We start from the raw sequence: 21,898 nt of genomic DNA, 5'->3' as shown, positions 1-21,898 counted from the left end.
GCTGTTGCCTGCTCAAAATTCAGGGACTCCCGGACCCGGAATTATTCCGGGGCAAGTGACGTAAGCTCTGTGCCTTCTACTCATACTCAGTACTAGTGAATTTTTTTGCTTTAAGCGCTGCCTGAGGCGAAAAGTGGATCTGTCCCTGACTTCCTGCTCGGGTCCCTGAACGCAATTTTAGCAATTTGAGGGTCTCCCCGCCATGTGAAATCTCCGCTCTCTGATTGGTCCTAAGGGTTGGAGATGGAAATTGTAGATCCCGCTGACTCAGCCATCTACACACAGACTCATCAACTACCTATACCTTGAAACTGTATTCTAGATAATTCTCCGTCTCTTCTCAGCCAACCGAGTTCTTCTGACACAAGAGACTTCGTCACGCATGCAGATCGTTCCCGGCGGTCTTCTTGGCTCCCGCTTGGCTTATTTTGGCGAGCTCGTTTTGTATGAGGCACACCGTTGATGCCTATGCCCGCGCTATCTTATACCCAGCAGCTCGGCCCAGCAGCTCTCCACTTTGATTTCTCGAACACATGAAAGCATCAGGTACGCATGTACTCAATATCTAGCTCCAAGATTTTGAAGCACTAGTTGACTATCTGTTTGACTAAGCGGAAGAAAACACCTTGTCCATGGGAGAACAACAATGCAGCGGGTGGGGATGAGTCGGCGTTGATGCCAGGATGTTGATGAGATTGCAAACACGGAATATGCTCTAGTCACTATATCGAGGGGGTATGTGAGAGGGTAATCTTCTAGCCACGGTATAAAAGCCCCTTGTCTTCCTGCTCCAATTCCTCGTCCATCAACAGCTCAAAATTCCTCCTCTCCAGTGCCACAGCGACTTGCTTCATCAACAGCTTCCCCCTCATTCTTCAACATGGTTCATCTGACCTCGTACCTGACCACCAGTGTGGTCCTGCTGGCCTCTCTGGGATCGGGTCATCCAGGCCACAGTGTCCAAGAGGAGGCCGCCGAACGCGCCGCCTTCCTCAAACGGGCCCCCGTGCATTCGCGCAGCTTGTCTCACTGCGCATCCAGCCTGAAAGCTCGCGAGATTGAGGATGCCAATGTTGCTCGTCGCGGGAATGCCCTCGAGCACTTGCGCAGGAAGAGGGGCTTGTCCAGTATGTTTCCTCGAATGTGCAATAAACCTTAACTAACAGGGCAGACAACCAATACCTCAAAGCTCGCGATCTGGACTCCGTTCTGGGTACAGATCATCATGCAAACCTGACTCATGTTGACCCGTCAACCGATCCCTGCATCCTCTTCGCGTCGGGAGGCACCTGCATCGTGCAGCCGGAGGTCACCCAGGGGCCGTACTGTACGTCTGCCACATTATGCTGTTCAACCACCTTCTACATTCTAACACTGGTATCTACCCCTAGATATCGCTGGAGAACTCATCCGCCGCAACGTGGCCGAGGACCAGGAGGGCGTGCCCCTGTTCCTGGACATCCAGCTCATCGACACCAACACCTGCGAGCCGCTGCGGAACATCTACACCGACATCTGGCACTGCAACGCGACCGTAAGCATCCGCCCTCTTTTTTAGGGAGTGAGCTACCACCACTAATCTCTTCCTTTACAATCTACAGGGAGTATACTCCGGAGTCGTGGCAAGCGGCAACGGCAACCAGAACGACTCGAGCAACATCGACACGACTTTCCTGCGCGGCGTGCAGCCCAGCGGCCCCGACGGCGTCGTGCGCTTCGAGTCCATCTTCCCGGGACATTACACCGGCCGCGCGGTGCATATCCACGGTACGCGCCTTGCCCACCCAGTCCTTTCCAACCCAAGTTTTTCTTTCCATCTCAATCATGCATAGTTCTGACTCAATGGTGGGATAGTGGCAACGCACCCGGCCAACGAAACCAAGATCCTCCCCAACGGCACCATCGCCGGCATGTACGATGGCCACTCCTCCCACGTGGGCCAGATCTACTTCGACCAGGCCCTCATCACCGAGGTCGAGAAGACGACGCCCTACAGCTCCAACACGCAGGATCTGACTCTGAACGCGGACGATATCATTCTGAAAACGGAGGTGGATGACACCGATCCGCTCATGGAGTATGTTCTGCTGGGGGATAGTGTTTCGGATGGCATCTTCGCGTGGATCTCGATCGGGGTGGATGGCACACGCGATGACTCGCTTTCTCCGGAGGGGTTCTGGACCGAGGAGGGGGGCGAGGTCAACGATGATTTCGTGATGAATATGGCTGGCATGGGGGGTTTTGGTGATTTCGCTTCTTCGAGTGCTGTTGCTACGGCTACGGCTTCCTCTGCGTGAGTGCCAGCATGGTGAGAATATTGGCAAGTACGTGGAGGATGGTTATTACTTGGGTTTCCTTTCAGTATACTTCATCTCGGGCGCGATTTAAGTCTAACTTGAAGTACCTCCTAGAACTGTTCTACGTGGAGGAAGTTGGTTCATTGTTAAAGATGTTATTAATGAATTGAAGCGGAGAGTAAATGTCAAATCGAGAGCATGTCTTGCTGATGTCACTCTTCGCTACGTGGTTCGTTTTTTTAAGTTTCTGATGTGCATCGCGATTCGTACGTTTGTAAGTGCACTGCTGGTTGGTAAGGATAGTTCAGTCGGACACAGTAGCATCATACGAAATAGTGATATTCTTTTGATAGATCAGTAAATACATTGTTCATCGTGCAGTGCCATGTGCACTTCCTTGCCCCAAGTGTAGTAGCATGCAGAATACATACGGTGTTGATCATCGGATGGCCCTGACATCAGCAAGGTCATACTCATCCCGCGGATCCCAGTCTTCATCGAAGGATCTTTCCCAGCGCCATAGCAGTACCTCTTTTGCTTCTGTCTCCATTCGCCCCGCGTCCCAGAAAACGTATCCCCAGCTCCGCAGCGCCCCGGGAATCCACTCCCCATACAGGTTACTGTAAGTATCGCGCCACATCAGGGTCCACGCTCGAGGAGGAAACTCTCCCTTCGGGTCTGGGACATGATCGCCCCGAAACGGAAAGGCCTCGTGAGCTTGCGATCTTAAGTCCTTTTCGGTGAGACCGTACTCGTTCAGTCGGTTCCAGAACCAAATATGGGAAGTCACTTCTCGTGGTCCAATAAAGCCTGATTCCGGCGTCAGTCTTTCTCGCATTATCTCGACCAGCTGCGCAGGATGTTCCGTGTCTTCCATCTGGCACAGGGCCCTCTGCAGTAGCCAGAGCCCCTGTGCAGTGGTACCCTCGAGGTAGCAACATGTCATCAGTTCTGGATTGTATCAACTTGGCGTTAGCAACAGGAGGAAAGACTCGTAGTTTTGAGGTTATCACTAAGCAAGACTTGCCTTTATCATCCGATTCATATTCGAACGGGTCAAGGCCCACTCGGACCACGTCAAAGATGTCGGGATATATATCCTCGACGAAAGTGTGAACGCAAAGAATCTCCTCGATCTCCCAAGCGTGGAACATAGCCTCGAGGTGCTGCAGGATGTCCACGTACCCAGGATGATACGATTCTTTACCCCAGGGAGAATCATCACGTGGGTTGCCAAATAGATAACAACAAAGCTGGAACCGATAGAGCGCGCGAATGATCCGACTCTCCTCAGTAGAGCTTATCTTGGGTTGCATTGGTGATCCTAGCTGTATGAGTCCGAGCTTTGCCTCTCCGGGAAGGTTTGCCTGCATCCAAGTGGTGAAGCGCGGGACAAGAGGTAGTATGACCGTGTAGTGAAAACGAAGGATGCGGGAGAGCTCATTAAATGTGGATTTTGTGGTTCTGGGCGGCGGCTCTTGGGATCGCAGGCGACCGAGTCTGTACTCTTCGACCATCTCCGCGATATTCTCCCTGGTGCGTGCTTTGGCGGACTTGACAAGACCAGAGCAGTACACAGCTTGAGCCTCTGGTATCAAGCCTCGCAAGGAGTCGGTCACTAAATTCCATAGCACTTTCTTGCCACTTTGCAGCACTCGGTAGTGTACAGGCGATGCCATTGTCAAGGAGGTCAAGTCTTCGTAAGATAGACAGGAGAGAATGAGAGTCTGAATTTCGACAGGAAAAGTTTCAATGGAGAGCTGGCTCCGCGGAATTATGGGTTTTGACAAGGACGTTGCGGAGGATACTGGCGGCTGGGCAGGCACGGTCTCTAAGGAAGACGAAGACGACAGCGAAATGGTCTTGATGACATGCAAGCGCGCGACGGCAGGTTCTTCCGGGGTGACTCTTGTACAGACTTTAAGCTTAACCCAGATCTTTTTGATCTTGCTTTTGCTGCCATCAACCCAGCGCCGCCATCGAGAGACGCGAGGCCTAGGCCACGACATTCCCAAGGAGAGAGAGTGAAATAATCAACAGGCAAGAGAGTAATCTGATGTTGGCTTGTAGGACTTGATGAGAAAATGAGAAGGAGAAGCAATATGAAAGGGACAAGGATGAGGAAGGCAGAAGAGTGAGAGAAGAGAGAAGGATAAGAGAGTAGAGAAGTGGGAAAGAGGGGATAGTGAAGAGGGAAGAGCTTACCAGGAAGAACTCTAATCCGCGCTGCGTGAAGGTGTGAATGTGTTTCTAGACTGTCACCCTGGACCTTTTGCATTTAGTGAATATAGCAGAAAACTGGAAAATCACGATGGTGCCTGAAATTGGATCGATACACCAAATGCAAGACCGAGCAAGATCATCCTCCTCTACACATGTCTCTAACTACGCTTTGAGAGCATTCGACCCAGTTTGACGACTGCGGCTCGGAATCTCCTCGTTATTACGAAATACCTTGTACTTTCAAGCGATGCGCGCAGACAAGGGCCCAGTCAAGGGCGAGGCCGTCTTTAAATGGGTCGTACACGAGCTTACGCCGGTGGAAGAGATTGCGAATGAGCTCGATAAGGATCTTATGAACGGAGAGCTGGAGATTGATGCCTTGAAGACCTGGCTGGCGAGCATAAATCCCGCGGAATACGTTTTTCCTCCATGGTCACCGGCTATAAAGGCTGCTCGTGCAGCATAAAAACACCTACATGACGAGTTCAAGCGCAAGAGAGTCATGTATCAACGCGCGCAGTCGGACCCGGCCAGCTACACCGATCCAGAGGATCATTTGCGCCGCGCCCTGGCGGCCGTAGATTGTGCGGAGGCGGCGTTGAGGTATTTTCCGACTCCACGGTTTCTGATCTTTGTGTCCTTGTCTGTGTTAACCAGCCCCCTTGCTCAACAGAGCGGCAGAAGCAAGAATGCATGTGCTCAAATCGTACCGTCAAGCGTACCCATATCCTAGAGGGATTCTGGGACATATAACAGAGGCAGAGGAAATGATCAGGAGTGGACGCATTGCTGTCAGCACCGTCAAAGACGAGATTGAACGTAAGTGTGTCAGTTCTGTTGTGCGTGGTATAGCGCTGTCATACAAACGAGCCATGGCTAACTCCATCCTGGTAGTTATTTGGGACCGAAATAGGCGCGCTATTCATGACGATGTATTCAAGTGATCGGTCCGCCTTTTCTTTTCTTGCGCCTACTCGATCACCTTGACCTTCGTACACATACTTGGTGGATATAAGAGGATGCTCACCAAGGAGAAACGTTGGTCTTTGGCTTGGTGAAAGGTTGAACCGTGGTATCAGATGGTTCACAGAAGCTGAAGTGATCTTATCTTGTCCCAACTTGCTGCACGATTTGGAGGTAAGCCCACTGCCTGTATCATCATCGATCCGTATCTCGCTCATCTGTAACACTACCGACAAGGTCAACTGACAGTGTGGGTCAAGTGAGGCCCCAATGAGCTCTTTGAGAAAGGAAAAAGAGGCCAAGAATGGTAGACCTTGGATTCTTTGGTAAAGGAAGTCAATTCAAAGGGCTAAGGCATATGCAAACGTCAGATGAAGACTGCGCATAAGAGCTATCAACTGACGGATAAGTAAGAAGTAGTTTTATGACCATAAACCTACAAATCCCAATCCGAACGATGTTGCCCGCAGAACGGACAAAAGTAGAGTGCACCAGGAGTGAGATCGGCTTGTCAGAGCCTCTCGCAGGTTGGACAGAGGTATCCCAGTTCTCTCTCGCGGAGGACGATATGCCGTACTTCTCTAATACTATATATGCTGTACGCAACACGAGAGGGGGAATGTGAGGCGGCCATCCACAACGTTTGTTTTGTTTGCACCTCCCACGTGTTTTCCCGGTTTGGGCGGCTGCTGCCGTCTTGCCCTCCAGGCTCAGCTGACTCTGTTGCCTTACCCTTCAGGCCAAGACATCACGCTACGGTCGAATCCCGTCCATCTCAAGAAAACAGGCTACCTAGTAGCTATCACATGAACAACGCAGGAACTTCTTTACCCCTTGATCAGGTTCTCTTCCCTCGCATAAGATCTAGGATGACTCGTTGGCTCTCGTCTTTGACATCGTCTTTACTCTTTCACATCCAGGAAGTTACCACCGCAAGATACCTGCAAGTGAGCCTGGAGATGGCAATGGTTGCATGGGGCGGATATTTCGTCGAACGCGGTATACACATATTTTCCAGCAATTCGAAAAGTCACAAATCACAAGATAATACACTGTATTGACTAACGAGTTAATGATCCAAGTTATAGGCACCAGCAACACACCCAGTCCCTGTGTCTCGGTTTGTCGGCGTTCCTGCGTAATCCGGCCACGTGATGCAACGCGGTTACCAGGCTGCTTTATGTGTTGATAATTCAGTAAGTTACAACCACCAAGAAAACCAAGGATACTTTCCAGCAATCCACCCTGGGGCTTCAAAATCCTTGACACAGTCCAACCGCCACCCAACAAGAACTAAGGCATCAACAGACCTACGCACGAGGAGAAAAGTCCCGAGCATGCACACCACTGGACCGCGAGACAAGAGCACCGAAAATAGCGCGAATGTCGTCCAAAATCTCAGTCGGGGTGGTGGGCGAAGCCAGCGCCACTGAGGCAGCCGTGGCCGTCGTCGCAGCCTCGACTGCGACTTCCGTGGTCACTGAGGGAGCAACAGTCGAGGTCATGAGCGCAGCAGCAGTGCTGGTAGTAGCAGCGGCGACGGTGGTGCTTGAGGTAGCCTCGGCGGTGGACTTGGGAGCGGAAGAGGTCGACAAGCTGGCAGAGCTGACAGAGCTAGATGTGTCCGCAGAGCTGGAGCTCGAGCTCGAGCTCGACGCGCTACCCGACCCAATCTCCTTCGTGATCGGCGCCTCCTCAACATAAACACCAGACCAGAACCAATCCTCCGCCGCATCGTTCGAGCTTCCGCTGCCAGGCAGACGCAGCTCGCCGACGTGCCAGTCGGCCGAGTTGGACGAGGCGGACGCGCTGACGGGCGACACAACCTCGGTCAAGGGGTCGGAGCCGTTGGACGCCCACAGACCCACCGTCTGCGCGTCGAAGTCGATATCATACGCAAAGTTGTACCAGTTGCCGGCCTCCAGCTGCACAGACCAGTGGGTGTTGCCGCCGGCGTTCCAGCGGAGCGTGTTGTCGGAAGACCCGGATGCCCCCGAGGCCAGACCGTACTGCAGCTCGGTGAAGTGGCTCTCAAAGAAGGCGATCTGGTGCTCGAAGGAGGCGTCGGGCGCGTTGGTCGTCTTGGTCGACAGGGAGAAGTGGTAGTAGAGGTGACCGGAGCCGAGGTCGGCCTTGGTCTGGGGGATCAGTTCGGAGCGCTCCATCGTTTGACCTTCCCAGTAAGAGGTGCCGTCCTATCGGAATGGATATGTTAGCTCGCGCAATGCCGTCGTCAAATGGGAATTGGCATACAATGCTGATGCGCAGCCCCTGGGCGTCACTGGTATCGGCGGGGTTCTTGAAGTCCGTGGACAGACCCAGGTAATCCGACGTGTTGCCGGTGCCATGGATGTACCATTGCCACGGTTCAATCTGGTTGGACCATGACCCTATCTTGTCAGCTCGAGGCCCATCGCGACCGGGGAAAGGGTCGAATTACAATCATCGAAGTCCTCGACGGTAGCAGAAGAGTTGAAAATGCCGCTCCACAACACGGTTCCAGCCAGCGAGGAAGCGGGGAAAGCGAGAAGGGAAACGAAAGACTTCATAGTGAGCGAAGGACGAAGGAGTGACGAAGAAAAGTAAGAGAATGGAAGGTGTGACCGGCACAGTTGGTTTGGAGAATGAGTTGTGGGCTGAGGAGTCGTTTTATGTTGACAGACCTGTTTGGTGGGGAGGATGGAAAGTGGAGCGGGTGTCGGGGTTAGATTGACGGGCGTGTGCTGAAACACCCGCACGCTGGCTCTCCGTTTCACCTTAATCCAAAGGGTCTCAGTCTCGACCCTGACAGCTCGACACTGCAATTAAACGCTGCTCTGCCACTAAGACATTGCCTGTCATTGCTGGTTCGTGGTCAATTGTCCTTCCGGTCGCACTGACTAACATCTCCACTGAAATAGAAAATTGAGGAACGTTTCTCGCATTGACCATCACTTGTCTCAAACATAAACTGCCGCCAAGCGACGTGATCACTTAGTAAATACATAATCATGCACAAATCCTTACAAAGCCAACACGGCCGCCTTGAGCTTGGCGAAGTTAGGAGTTCCCAAACCGGTGGCCGGATCCCAGCCCGCAGTGGCATTCCAGCTGGCCCACGGGATGTAGCCCGTCCCGGCCGAGCTGCCATCACATCCACCCGCCGTACCCGAGGTAATGTCATTCAAGCTCTTGTATCCACTAGAGTACAACCAGGGGTTTAGGAAGCCCAGGGACGTCTTCCCCGCGCGCAGACGAGCGTCGTTGAGCAGCGCGATGATGGCAGCAACAACGGGACTGGCGCCCGAAGTACCGCCGATGAGCTCCAGTTCCCCGTTCACATAGGTTTCATAGCTAATTTACCCGTCAGAGTTATTTCGGCATATCAAGAAGCCACGGAGAGGAACTTACTACGGCGAACCACCATAGGCGGCAATGTCCGGGAATGCGCGCCCGGTGAAGTTGACATACGGAGTGTAGTACTCCTTAACCGCCTTGGAGATGTGTTTGTCCAGGTAGGTCTCGACCTGGTCAGCTTGGTAGGACGGACGAGCGAAGTAGTTGCTAAAGCCGCCGCTGCTGTCCACCCAGGCGATCTCGGGGATGTCCTGGGTACCACCCACGGCAGTGATGTAGGGGCATGTGCCGGGGAACTCGGGGGTGAATTGAACGGTGTCGGTTCCGTCGTTCGAGAGACAGGCCTCACCAACACCTGGACCATATTAGTCGGTGGCTTGCACGGCTGAACGCAGACAACTCACCCGAATCACCAGAGGACTCCAAAACCGAAATACCGCGCAGGCCGATCAGCCCGATGAGGTTGCAGACGCGCGTGGCGTAGGCATACGGAACAGTCTATAGGGTCAGCCGGAGCATGTAAGTCAGGGTGGTCGAACGTACATCCTCATCGTCACCGTAGGAGTTGGTGATGACCTGCGGCAGCTCGTCGTTGGTCTTGTTCAGCAGGTACTCATAGTACTCCACGTAGGGCTCGTTGGTATCCGTGGTCTCCACCACGTTAGGAATGAAGGGACTGTCGTCTCGTTAGCAACCACTTCCAACCTCGATCGACTTTGAGATTGCATACGGAGATCCAGCAGTGATGAACTCAACCACCGGCAGGGGATGCGAGAGGCCCACAATGTTCTGCACATCCAGATCGGCCTCACCCCCGTCCTCCTCTTGGTTGTTGACGCCACCGTTGATCAGCTCCACGGTGAAGTTCTGCTGCGGGATGCCGAAGCGCTCGGTGAACAGGTCGAGGTCGGAGTACAGGGCGGACTCGCCCAAGAAACTTCCGAAACCGATGCGGCTGCCGGACGAAGCCTTGGGGGTGTAGTCGATGTTGTACTGCTGCTTCAGCAAGGTCGGGGTGATGTACTGGCTGGCGCTGCTGGACCGTCGGGCCACCTTGACGGCCTGGAAGGCGGCGGCGCGCTCGGCGCGCGTCTTGCCGAAGAAGACGGTGGGCGCGATCAGGTCGATCGACCCGCTCAAGCTGTCGGGCACCGAGTATTGGGTGGTGCGCACCTTCTGGGTGCCGGCCTTCTCGTAGACCGAGAAGGTGGTGTTGAGCAGCTTGTTGGCCGTGCCGACGGTGGTGGCAAAGCTGATCAACCCGCCCTGGTGGGAGATGTCGGTGACGCCGGCCTCGGTGAGCCAGGAGATGACCGTTGAGTGATCGGCCAGAGGGAACTGGGCGTTGACTTCGTCCGCGTCGAGGTACTGGCCGTAGGTGCTTTGGCCCGGGGTGGAGACGGACAGCAGCTTGGACTCAAGTTGGTCCAGGTTCTGACGCGTCAAGGCCACGGAAAGAGTGATGTTCGAGCTGGTGTCGGCTTCCTCGACAAGCGACCAGCTGCTGGGCACGGCCTGGATCTTCTCCAGCACCACGTTGCCCAAAGCAGGGGCGGCCACGGCCAACAGGCCGGTAGAGATGCGCGAGAAGGCGACCATGATGAGGGGAGATCCAGCGACGGAGAAAGAGACACTTGGGGAGAAGAGCGAGGAGCAGACAGGCAGCGACGTGGCCGCCTATTATAAATCTTTTTAGCGTAGTGATGAGGCCATTGCGGGTGGATTGATTGCTCCGACGGGGAGCGGTGCAACGCCGGGGATGGCGTGCACCGTAAATGAGGTGTGATGCAGGAACCAGCCCAATCCGACTCTCGTTCTGCAGATTCGTCATCTCCTTGCCGAGTGCCAAGCCGGATCTAAGCTTCCTTTCCGCTTGCTTATCAGTGAAGGATTCTCTTCGACAATGTGGCTTCCTCGGCTCGGTTCTGTCATCCTTCACGGGCATTGCAGACAAACTCTCTTCATCAACATCTAGAAAACCTTTGACATTGCGGGAATTATAGAATCTGTCCGTCTTCACTTCTTACCATGTTGGACGCTTGATTGAGCAACTGAGACAGCAGCAGGCAGTTATCTTGGCGCGTCGGAGCGAGGCCGGAGTCCGGTGTATCGCGCCATTGCGAGGCGGGGTCTCCAGCAGCTAGTGTGGAACACCTGCAGGGGAGGTTGCATTGACGCACACCCAGGTAATCTATTCTTCTGCAAGAGATAATGGCCTCAGTCTGATGGCATCTGACGCGAGGGACTGATTTTCTGTTGGTCGAAATCACCTGATCACAGTGCAAACGTTGCAAACAAACAATGTTGCCCAGTTGAGCGCAGCCCGGACAATTCTCGGAGGACAATGTATGTGTTCCTGAGGTACTGCTGGGAATAATTCTTTAGTCGGATGGCCGAATGATGGTTGGGGCAGAAGTTAGGGCTACACAGTTGGTATTGATTGTTTGGATGGGCAATATGGAAACAATCTCTCCAATCCTTAAGAAGTGGGTGAACTCGTGGCGGGAGGTGGCTTAATGACCGTGAGTGGAAGGGAGTAAAGTCATATATTAATGTTTTTATGAACATCAATCACATCAAGAGCCGAGAACATAAAGCCAATCCAGCAGGGCTGCGTCTGCATTTATATGTATAGAAAATCCAATTGCACGGCCGGAGAAAGTGAGAGTTGCAAGTTAGAGATATCTACCCCTCTCAACTCCGCAACATGTCGCGCCTTGCACAATATATCTATCTGACACGCTAGTCAAACATAAAGCCATGGGCGTCTAGGATCTGCATTCTTTCTAATGCAGACCTCCCATAAACACATGAAGCATAATATGTCTTCCGGCTTGTTTCTGTTCGAACTGTTGGGAAAAGGTGCATATTTCGAGAAGTCGGATGGCCATACACTGCGGCCAGTAGCGCGTCTGACTCAATTCATAGTCGAGAAGATTTTCTATTTTTTTTTTTTGTTTTATTCAATGCAAAATCCTGGAGCCCCCTGCTGCGCATTCGCATTTCGCTACTGTTCCAAGGTCTGATTTAAGTGTACGGCACAGTCCGGAGAGCATGCATTGCCCTCGAGAACGAGAAATCCGGGGTTCGTAGTCATCAAGAGATAGATGGAGCCTGGTAGATGCTCGGCGGGACGGCAAGGGTATACTAGCAGGCCCCAAATATTGCAAACCTGTTCATCGCCGAGAGCTCTGCAGCTACGATACTTATGAGCACTCTTCCACAGGGCAATTTTCAAGGGTTTGATGCCCCCATACTCAGTAGTTGGGTTAAAAAGGGTACGACTGAATATCGTACCGTGAGTACGTGATTGGACCCAATGCGGAAGACAGCCGGCTAGGGTGCAATCCAGACAATCTGAAGAGCAAGTAAACATAGGGTCGCAAAAGCATGCATGGTTTGGGTAGATTCCAACACGACAATTATCGGGCTCTATGCAGCAGACCACACCACCCTGTCTGACCAAAACTAACTACTCCAAAAGAAGGCGTTTCAAATCGCTGTTTTTGGCCAAAGATAGAAACCTCCCATGTCTGCGCGCGACGCGCCAGCGCCGCAGGCTTACCAGGCAACAACGCAGCAGGTTGGAAACTGCTCGGAGGTTGAAAGGTTAGATCGTCAGATCTTGCCGCAATCACCCTCGCCAAGCATCCGCATTGATCATTCGCTTATAAATTACGTAGTACGTACAGCCGGCATGGCAGATTATTGGCGTCGGGAGGCAACCTTGCATAGATTCGTAGTTCGGGGAGCGTGCGGGGTGTGGCGCCTTTAGGAACAGGCTGCAAAACTCAGGGACGTCCAAGCAGTACATAGAAGGACCGTAATTATCTCTTGGAGGGCTTGCAAGATGAACAAATAGAATACATCAACTGGACGATTCCCGGCGATCAGACAGTGGCGAGCTGGGTAGGCCTTGAATGACCGAGTGGGGTAAAGTGAAGGGGTCAGTCTCGCAGCTAAACTAGACATCGTCACACCCAGCTCACCTTGTTTACTCACACATCTGCGATCTACAAGCTGAATAGAGGGGTCCTGCACAGTCTGAAAACATGCAGCTGCGTGACCTGTCACAGTCCAATCCAGTGCCTAGAGGTGGGGGGAGCTGAACAGGACCCGCAGATCCCCACCCCACTCAACTCAATCCTGTGAAGATCTACAACACCTTGTCAGCCTTTGACGATGTCATGCACGAACACGAATTACTCCTCGGCGAATCGGATGGCAAATCCATCCAACATGGATCGACGAACCATCCAGGAAATGGAGTAACCTGGTGTGGGAGCAGGTGCCTTTGCGTATGCATCGCTAGACGCATCGAGCAAAGATCATTGGTCTGTCAGCTAGCCACAGTGGTCTGTCCCTCTTTCTGTAAGGCATCCACACCTGGTGCAGGCTAGGTATGCTAGGAGGAAATAATGTTGGCTGTGACTTCTATCGTGAGGAATTGAGTTTGTACGCGAGGAACTCTGTAAATCGGGAGATCCTTTAGTAGTACAGGACTTTAGCCATCGAGATGGGGCACGTGGCATAGAGGTGTGATGTGCAAGGTCAAGAACTGAGATCCGAGAGTGTGGAGGAGGGGTAGTATCGATCTGCAACCTCATCAGCCACGATTGCAATGGAGCTTGAAGGAGAATGACCACATCATGCAGTTTCGCAGCCCACCATAAGCTGGCTCGAGTGGAGTGGGTGTCAAGTCGGACGCATCGAGGCACACCGGACAAGGATAACCCTGCTAGACGATACGAGGCGACCTGAATAGAACCGGCTGAGCAGACCCCGAAAGATCGGATATTGTTATAAAAACCGCATCCTATCCAGTCCAGCTAAAGGCGTTCATCATCTTTCCAGAGCCGGCAGAGTCTTCGATAAAAACTCATCCATCATGGCTGATGCACCTCCAGTCCTAGCTCATGCTGAGCGCGGCGAAGACCAAATCACCAACCAAAATGTGATCAACAACTATTTCATCGGCCCACGGGCTGCCAACATGCCTGATTTCAGAGCAAACATCAACACCATTCTGGATGAACTGCTTGAAACCAGGCTTGATTACTACCCCGAGGATCATGTACTCGCCTTCCCCCCTCTGCTGTTTCGCGTCGACTGACCCGTTGAAAGAGCCAGAAGTTCATCACCAAGGAAGTCCGGAGATCGCCGGAGTTTCAGAAGGTGAGGGACAACTTCGGTGACGTCGTCCGAAAAGTGGCCCAGCTCCTCGGAGAGCACTCGGTGCCTTTCTGGTCTCCCCGCTATGAAGCCCACATGTGCACCGACTTGACCATGCCGTCCTTGCTGGGGTACTTCATGACGATGCTGTACAATCCCAACAACGTCGCCCTCGAAGCCAGTCCCATGACCACCGTCGCGGAGTTGCTGGTCGGACAGCAACTGGGCGAGCTGTTCGGATACAAAACTCCCCTCACAGAGGATCCTCATAGAGAAAGACAGAATGAGCCGATGTCATGGGGCCATATCACCTGCGACGGCACGGTCGCCAATCTGGAATCGATCTGGGTCGGTACGTACTTACTTCCCTTTCAAACATCCCAAATCATGCATTAAGACATGACCAGCGCGAAACCTGAAGTTCTACCCTTTGGCCCTTCATCAAGCCATCGTGAACGGGAACCTGAATTTCATCGCGGACCGGTTCGAGGTGGAAACCTGCAGGGGCGGGACAGAGAAATTTGCACGGTTAGCAACCTGGGATCTTCTCAATCTGAAGCCCAAGACTGTCCTCGATCTGCCCGATCGTCTGTACCGAGAGTTTGGCATTTCGAGCGACTACCTCAAGAATGCCTTGGAGCCTTATAACATCCAGTCAGCGGGTCTCTTGCATGAGGAGACCGACGAGACCCACCACTTTTACAGGAGTCTCAAGGCGATGAAATTCATCGTGTCGAAGACCAACCATTACTCCTGGCCGAAGGGACTGGGTATGTAAATTCCCAAGTCGGCCAATGTCACCACGGACCAGAAAGCTAACCTGTCCAGCCATTGCCGGGTTGGGATCGGCGAATCTTCTCGAAGTGGAGGTGGACGACGACGCTCACATTGATCTGACGCAACTGAGAGCTACTCTGAACGAGTGCCTTGAAAACGGGATCCCCGTCTATGCGGTGGTGGCCGTCATTGGATCCACCGAAGAGGGGGCCGTTGACCGGCTGTCGGAGATTGTGCGAATTCGAAACGAGATGCAAGAGAAAGGCCTGTCTTTCCTTGTTCATGCGGATGCTGCCTGGGGAGGTTACTTTGCTACCATGCTGCGCCGAGGACTGCGGGGTCCTGAAAGGGGCGACGCCGACAGAGGCGCGGTGCCAGCCCTGACTCTGCGAAAGGAGACTGAAACCGACCTCTTGGCTCTTCGCCATGCGGACTCCATCACGGTCGACCCCCATAAGGCTGGCTATATCCCGTACCCGGCAGGGAGCTTGGTCTACAGAGACGGCCGGATGCGATACTTGGTGACTTGGTCCAGTCCCTATCTGTCGCAGGGGTCGGCAGAGAATATTGGGGTATATGGGGTAGAGGGAAGGTGAGTGTCTTCCGTGACTGCTTCAGCTCAGGGTGCACCGACTAACCATCCATCCATGGTGGCTGTTGCAGCAAACCCGGCGCAGCTGCCATGTCAACGTGGCTCTCCAACCAGACGATTGGTCTGGATCCTGACGGATACGGGAAGCTGCTGGGTCAAGCATCTTTCACCAGCTCCAGGGTAGGTTCTTCGCGAGCGAGTTTCTTGATTCTCTGGGCTGACAGTCTGGCAGCTATCGGTGCGCTATGCCGTCCACAGTGACTTCAGGCAGGAGAACAGAAAGGACTTCATCTGCGTCCCGTTCAACCGACTGCCCCGGGAGCAGGAGGGACACGCCTTCAACTCCCCAGAGGTTGAGGCCGACCGGGATCTCATTCGAATGCGCATCCTGGGACAGCAGAACGAGGCCCTCCTGCAGGACCCTGTCGCAATGAACCTGCTGCGCCAACTGGGCTCCGACACCAACATCAACGCCTTTGCTCTCAACTTCTACGTCGACGAGGCGAAGACAACCCTGAACACCGACATCGAAGAAGCCAACTACCTGATGAAGAGGGTCGTTGACCGGCTTTCCATCACGGGGGTGGACACCGACCCAACCAAGATCCCCGTCTACCTAACCTCGACCAAGTTTGAGCCCAAGCATTACGGCGCGTGTGCAAAGACCTTCATGCGCAGATTGGGCCTCACGGAGGTCGACGAGGAGCTTTTCGTCCTGCGCAACGTGGTCATGAGTCCCTTCCCCACCAAGCACTACTTCATCGGCACGCTCTGGGACGAATTCGAGCGAGTCGTCAACGAAGAAGTCCAGCAAGTCCGAAAGCGCAACGACCCCGCGGCACACAAGGCCCAATTCCTCCTGCAAGGAATCGAGGAGTCCGGAAAGACCTTCCTGGTCTTGCAAACCTCGTTCCACACTGCCACCCTCCGTCAGCAGCTGATCGTCCGCGCCACCCTCAGCCCCGACCTGGAACAAAAGTATCGGGACTGCAAGAACCAAAGCCCAGAGACATCTCTCCTCCTGGTGTCCCAGGATGTCATCAACCTTCAGCAGGGCATTGACGATCTTCCCCACACGGACTTAACGTTCAACGCCGAGATCTACGCGAAGGTGGACTATCTCCGCCAACACGAGAATCCCGACTTGTATGTTCCCTACCTGTTTAGCCCATCTCGGTACCAAATCCCAATACTAACGTCACACTCCAGGGACGTGCGCGCCTTGTCCACAGGAGAGGTCACGATCACCAGGGACGACATCATCAAGAGCCGGCCGTTGAACGTGGTGAACCGAGACCCGCAATATCCAAAGACAGACACCCCGTTCTACCTTTACGGCACGCCGGCGCAGCAGCATATTTCCCACGTGCTGGTCCGGTCTCCGAACGTCGCCCTCTCCGCCGCCAACGTCTCCTTATCCCCCGACCCGGGAGTAGAAGACAGCATCAGTGCCGACGACCTTGCCAACGGCTTGATCCTCGCCTTGGCCGAGCACCCCGAGGTGGCCATGCAGCCCGTCACCGGAAAGGTGTCCGCGACCGCAGATGTGCCCGGCGACTTCTTCTTCAGCAGTGGAAAACACTTCAAGGTCAATGTCTGGAGGGACCCCAACGCCGGCGACGCTCAGGGTCCCGGCCTACTGACCGGTTTGGGAGAACCCTTCTGGACCGGCACATTGACTCTGGGCGAGGACCTGGACTATGATTCCGACTGGCCCAACAAGGACCCAGCGGCTGTTGCGAAGGTCGATTCGGCTCACTGGCGTGAGGAGCTGTTGAAGATCGGCAACGTGCTGAATGCCAAATACAGGAATCCCGCCGAATAGCCTGCGACGCAGGTGGGACAGTACTGCTGAGGTCATTGGTGCTGCGGGCGACAACCTTACATCAATAGGATGAGGCTATCTGTGATGCTATAAAGATGGTCGAATGAAGGATTCAAACGATGGATTCGCCCAAGGTTATTTTCAACAAGAGAGACATGAGGGTGGTGAAAAAGGAAGAAGTGACGTGGGAGCCAGAGGGAAAGAAAACGCCACCGTCTTCCGTCGCTTCCTCGCCCGTGCCGCCCCAGTACTTACAGTACAGTTCCAAACACCAAAATATTAAAAATAGTCATATGTAGGCAATTCAGTCCAACTCAAACAATCGACTTTTTCCTTTGTCCGGTTTGATCTTTCGTAATTAGTCAACGCAGTCAGTGGTTTTGATACTTCCCTAGACTAAGAAACAATATGGCCAATGTCCAGCCCCAACATGGATGATATGCATGGCTACATATCACGTGAACCGGTCTTTTTAAGATGTCAATATTATAGCTTATGATAGTCAATGATACGTCCTGATGCCTATCGTCTCACATCATGCCTAGCCCGAGAACCGAGAATCATGATGTGGCTAGGAAACCTACATAACGGGAGCCGAAGGAGTCGCAACCCGCCCCAGCATCGCGAAGAAGCAATGCACTCATGTGATCATCATCATCAAGCTCAATCTCAAGATTCGCTACCAGTTTCGACAACAAAAACAGCTCAAACACACTGAAAAGCCAGAAAGCTCGCCACACTTCCCTCCGGATGCGTGCAGGACTTCCACACCAGCCGAGTATCTACCCCCTGCACCAGCGCGACGATATCATTCTTGGTCCGCTCCCGGCCCCCAAGCAGCGCCAGCATACGGCAGTCCATGTACCGCACGATTGCTTCTACCTGACCCGAGGAAGATCCTATTTCTGGCACGACAATGTCCGCGATGAGAACCCACACGCCGGGCCGCAGGGCGGGCGACAGGTTCGCGATTATCCGACAGACGTCCTCATCCAACCAGTTATGCAGGACAAAACGCAGGAGGAAGCAGTCCGCTGAAGCGACAGGCTGGGGCTCGAAGAAGCTATGGGCCAGGTACTCGACCTTGTCCGCGTAGGCTGGGGGTAGCGTCTGGCGGCTCTCGCTAATCACGTCGGGCAGGTCTTCGACGATGCAGTGGAGGTGGGGATATGCTTCGGTGAGTGCCATGCTCACATGGCCCGAGGAGCCGCCAATCTATGAGCATCATCGTTAGCGCATCTCAGTCGAGAAGCTGGAGATAGTTTGACTCTTACATCAACGACAGTATGCACGCTCAACCAGTCGAATCCCCGCACGGTGTGCAAGGATGAGTAGTACGCACTCCGCGTCGTCGCATTAATATAGTCATGAAAACCAAGCTCCAGCTTCGGGTATGATCGGTGATAGTCCCAGATATTGGTGATTTGCTTCTCCCGGGAAGCGTAGACGACACTGGCGGCGCAGCGCGTGTGTCGCTGGCAGACGGGTCGACCTTGAGCCCTTCGTAGATCTTGCTCGCGACCGGGAAGGTAACATTCAGGTTCCACATGCAGCTGCGCGTGGCAACGGGGTCGTGCACGCACAGGGCCGACGGCGGAGTGTGACCAAACATCTCGGGCTCGACCTCCTGCAGGAAGCCATAGCTTGCCGTATATCGAATCAGGCGACGGAGGGGGTCTCTTCCAAGACCGGAGAGGAGTTCGAGGACAATAGCGGCTAGGGGCTCATGGAGGGGGATCAACTGGGGAATGCCGAAGTTCATCAGTGCCCGGATCGCGCCGACCTGGAAAACCTATCAAAGGTGATGCATTAGCATTGGGAATTGTTGACCAGTGCATCTGATAAGGAGGTTGTGGGCTACCTCGGACATCATATCATAAAAAAGATCGTATGGCCCAGTCACCAGACGGACCAGCCGCTTCGATGCGTCAATGACAGCCAGGCGCGCCTTGGAGGCATCCCCGTTCATCCGACATGGATCAGCCAAGCAGCTTCCGAGCGAGTCGTGGTCTTCGCGTCGAACTTGCTGCTTCAGGATCTCTCCATTCTCCGCGATCGTGTCGACGAGTTGCTCGAGGGCTCTGCGGGTCATGGTCAAGTCACGTCTCCAGGCAGAAGCTGTGGGACGGGGATGCGTCGACGAAGAAGAGCATCCCTCTTCTTCTATCGTCCTGCATGCCAACTTTATAGATCCACGAGAGTACTTGTTGACCGGCAAAGTGGCTCAGCGATGAATTACGACTAGAGTGAGGTGTCGAAGTCGCATAAGCCACCCGCATCATCGACCCGTCCAGCCGGCCGCGATGCCGGCCAATGGCTCATCCCACCGCCAGCTCAAGTCTGGATCTCTTTGCAGCTGCTGAAAACCGAGCAGGTTCGTTGGAACGGATGAGGGGCAAAGTCAATTTGTTTCGAAGTCAAGGTACAGCAGATCTGGAAGTCAATCAGAAGCTTGGAGGACGGGGGGAACGGGGAGGACGTCAACCGGGGGGAACGTCGACCGGGGGGTTCCTGTGGAATCGACTACTATTCAGCAATCAATCTTGAAGTCAGTCAAGCCAGATAGGATGGCTTCATTACAAGGTTCTGGGTCCTACCAGGCAAGGATGAACAAAGTCGTCTGATGTTGAGTCTGGTTATCTTGTGACTTCCGCGACCACACTCACCTACTATCCTGGATGGGGAAACAGGAAAGCACTCGCAACCAGGAATCGGCTACCGAGGAGGCGACTGACATTTGAGTCGAGACTCGACGCACGTGCAATCAGACTGTGGAGGGTGGACCTAAGCGGTGGGGTGAGATGTTTGAGAGTTTGAGGAACGTGATGAGAAGATGAGAAGGTGAAGTGGAAAGCGCGACAGTCACGTGGCGATATGCTTCAGGGTCTTCCACTGTCACCATCAAAATGAGTCAAGTATGGGAGAGGAAGAGCGATAACAGCACAACCACAAAATTAGTGTTACTGCGACAGGCAACTGCAGACTAAGATTGGTAAGCAAGTGCTACCCCACTCTGCATGGTATGGTATGGTAAGGTACAGTAAGCTCACGTATGCATCGCCTTGCTCAAGCATAACAGCCGCCCGTAGTGGTAGTGATTAACTGGTAGCTGCAGTACATCGGTAGGTATTGGCCTCAGTAGTCGGTATTTGTTGGACTGGCCAGGAATCAAATTTGTAATCCTGCGTCTCCTGCCCGGGTGAGCTGGACTTGGGTGGTATATGGGGGTGTCTTCACCATTAACCAATCTCCACAAACCATTTTTACCTGCTGAAGGCAGTGAACTATCATTCTTTGGGGTAGTCATGTAATCTTCAGGTTAATTCAGAATGAACTGGATGGACAAGCCACTTCGAGCCCTCACTCGTCCCCGAGACCCAGACCCAGGCACCGAGCCACTGCCACTCCCGCCCGACGGAGGCCTCCAGGCATGGACACAAGTCCTCTGCATGCACTTCGTCTTCTTCAACTCCTGGGGCGTGAGCAACAGCTTCTCCGTCTTCGAGCAGCTCTACACCGAGACCCTGCCCCAGTCCGCCTCGACCATCTCCTGGATCGGCAGCGTGCAGGTCTCCCTTCTCTTCTTCGCCGGGGCGGTGGTCGGCCGCGCCACGGACGCAGGCTACTTCCGTCTCGTCTTCGCGCTGGGGGTCTTCCTCCAGCTGCTCGGCGTCTTCCTGCTCTCCCTCGCCAAGACCTACTGGCAGATCTTCCTGACGCAGGCCGTCTGCATGGGGCTGGGCAACGGCCTGACCTTCAGCCCGGGACTCTCGATCATGGCCTCCTACTTTGTCGAAAACCGCGCCTTCGCGGTGGGAGTAGCCGCGGCCGGGGCTGCGACAGGCGGCCTGATCTACCCCGTGCTGGTGAACCAGCTGCTGTACACGCAGCAGATCGGGTTCGGGTGGACGATCCGCGCCGCGGGGCTGCTGATGCTGGTGACGCAGATGCCGGGGGTGGTGCTCTTCCAGCCCCGGCTTCCGGCCCGACGAACGGGCCCTCTGATCGAATGGGGCGCGTTCACCGAGCGGCCCTTCCTCTTCTTCACAGCCAGCATGTTCCTCAACTTCTGGGGCCTCTACTTCGCCTTCTTCTACCTCGGGACCTTCGCGCGCGACCGCCTCGGGGTGACGGACACGCAGGATTTGATTCTGGTGCTGAACGGCGTGGGCATTATCGGACGTGTCGGACCTAGTCTTGTCGGGGACCGACTTGGGAAACTTAATGTCTTGATTCCGCTCAGTTTTGCCTCCGCGATCGTGATTCTATGTTGGATGCCGGTCGACACCGTTGCCGGGCTGTATGTGTTTGCGGTTGTCTATGGGCTGGTGGGCGGCGCAGCGCAGTCGCTCTTCCCCGCGACTGCCACGACGATGACCCCGGATATCAAGCGGACGGGGACCAGGATTGGGATGATCCTGAGTATTGTGGGCTTTGCGACGTTGACGCGGCCGGTGCTGGAGGGGGCGTTTATCTCACGCGCTGGGGGCGGGTATATAGGGGCGCAGATCTTTGCGGGGGTGTGTATTGTACTTGGTGCGGGGGCTGCGTTGGCTGCGAGAGTGGCCAAGGTTGGTTGGGAGTGGGAGTCAAAAGCTTGATTGGGTTGGAGGTACTTGGGTTTCAATATATGACAATCGACAGGGTGCATAGAGTTGGAGAGGTGAGAAGACACCGTATCCACCGGGTGCGGTAGAGGATACTAGGTAGACT

At 54.1% G+C, this 21,898-nt stretch overlaps 8 protein-coding genes across 8 annotated transcripts; 4 read left to right on the top strand and 4 right to left on the bottom strand.

The window, feature by feature from the left end:
- Positions 1–868: 868 nt before the first annotated feature.
- On the top strand, positions 869–2,484 carry BO66DRAFT_384974 (intradiol ring-cleavage dioxygenase). The gene is made up of 5 exons (XM_025646115.1): positions 869–1,127; positions 1,172–1,327; positions 1,392–1,534; positions 1,602–1,767; positions 1,855–2,484. Exons 1-5 carry the CDS (start codon positions 881–883, stop codon positions 2,295–2,297), a joined length of 1,155 nt encoding a protein of 384 aa, XP_025498599.1. The 5' UTR covers positions 869–880; the 3' UTR covers positions 2,298–2,484.
- Positions 2,485–2,736: 252 nt separating this feature from the next.
- On the bottom strand, positions 2,737–4,306 carry BO66DRAFT_406121 (uncharacterized protein; the record flags this gene model as incomplete). The annotated part of the gene is made up of 2 exons (XM_025649002.1): positions 2,737–3,207; positions 3,365–4,306. 2 exons carry the CDS (start codon positions 4,304–4,306, stop codon positions 2,737–2,739), a joined length of 1,413 nt encoding a protein of 470 aa, XP_025498598.1.
- Positions 4,307–4,767: 461 nt separating this feature from the next.
- BO66DRAFT_475584 (uncharacterized protein) lies at positions 4,768–5,884 on the top strand (the record flags this gene model as incomplete). Its single annotated transcript, XM_025653252.1, has 4 exons — positions 4,768–4,938; positions 5,011–5,123; positions 5,194–5,339; positions 5,415–5,884. 4 exons carry the CDS (start codon positions 4,768–4,770, stop codon positions 5,462–5,464), a joined length of 480 nt encoding a protein of 159 aa, XP_025498597.1. The 3' UTR covers positions 5,465–5,884.
- Positions 5,885–6,586: 702 nt separating this feature from the next.
- On the bottom strand, positions 6,587–8,092 carry BO66DRAFT_396010 (glycoside hydrolase family 131 protein). The gene is made up of 3 exons (XM_025648364.1): positions 7,924–8,092; positions 7,737–7,873; positions 6,587–7,678 (listed from the first exon to the last, which is right to left on the bottom strand). Exons 1-3 carry the CDS (start codon positions 8,030–8,032, stop codon positions 6,794–6,796), a joined length of 1,131 nt encoding a protein of 376 aa, XP_025498596.1. The 5' UTR covers positions 8,033–8,092; the 3' UTR covers positions 6,587–6,793.
- A 332-nt stretch (positions 8,093–8,424) lies between these two features.
- On the bottom strand, positions 8,425–10,759 carry BO66DRAFT_396007 (S53 family peptidase). The gene is made up of 5 exons (XM_025648363.1): positions 9,550–10,759; positions 9,363–9,495; positions 9,224–9,317; positions 8,874–9,174; positions 8,425–8,816 (listed from the first exon to the last, which is right to left on the bottom strand). Exons 1-5 carry the CDS (start codon positions 10,416–10,418, stop codon positions 8,486–8,488), a joined length of 1,728 nt encoding a protein of 575 aa, XP_025498595.1. The 5' UTR covers positions 10,419–10,759; the 3' UTR covers positions 8,425–8,485.
- A 2,948-nt stretch (positions 10,760–13,707) lies between these two features.
- Positions 13,708–17,393, top strand: BO66DRAFT_463600 (pyridoxal phosphate-dependent decarboxylase family protein; the record flags this gene model as incomplete). The annotated part of the gene is made up of 7 exons (XM_025652415.1): positions 13,708–13,893; positions 13,944–14,343; positions 14,399–14,761; positions 14,820–15,360; positions 15,432–15,540; positions 15,593–16,446; positions 16,570–17,393. The coding sequence occupies 7 exons, from the start codon at positions 13,708–13,710 to the stop codon at positions 17,183–17,185; spliced, it is 3,069 nt and encodes a 1,022-aa protein (XP_025498594.1). The 3' UTR covers positions 17,186–17,393.
- A 497-nt stretch (positions 17,394–17,890) lies between these two features.
- On the bottom strand, positions 17,891–19,277 carry BO66DRAFT_443699 (putative O-methyltransferase; the record flags this gene model as incomplete). Its single annotated transcript, XM_025651527.1, has 4 exons — positions 17,891–18,400; positions 18,460–18,637; positions 18,670–18,977; positions 19,047–19,277. 4 exons carry the CDS (start codon positions 19,275–19,277, stop codon positions 17,891–17,893), a joined length of 1,227 nt encoding a protein of 408 aa, XP_025498593.1.
- A 1,237-nt stretch (positions 19,278–20,514) lies between these two features.
- Positions 20,515–21,786, top strand: BO66DRAFT_463589 (MFS general substrate transporter; the record flags this gene model as incomplete). The annotated part of the gene is made up of 1 exon (XM_025652414.1): positions 20,515–21,786. The coding sequence occupies one exon, from the start codon at positions 20,515–20,517 to the stop codon at positions 21,784–21,786; it is 1,272 nt and encodes a 423-aa protein (XP_025498592.1).
- Positions 21,787–21,898: the final 112 nt, after the last annotated feature.

This window comes from Aspergillus aculeatinus, assembly GCF_003184765.1.
Source record: "Aspergillus aculeatinus CBS 121060 unplaced genomic scaffold BO66scaffold_74, whole genome shotgun sequence".
Lineage (NCBI taxonomy): Eukaryota > Fungi > Ascomycota > Eurotiomycetes > Eurotiales > Aspergillaceae > Aspergillus > Aspergillus aculeatinus.
This window is presented reverse-complemented; position numbering and strand designations above follow the sequence as displayed.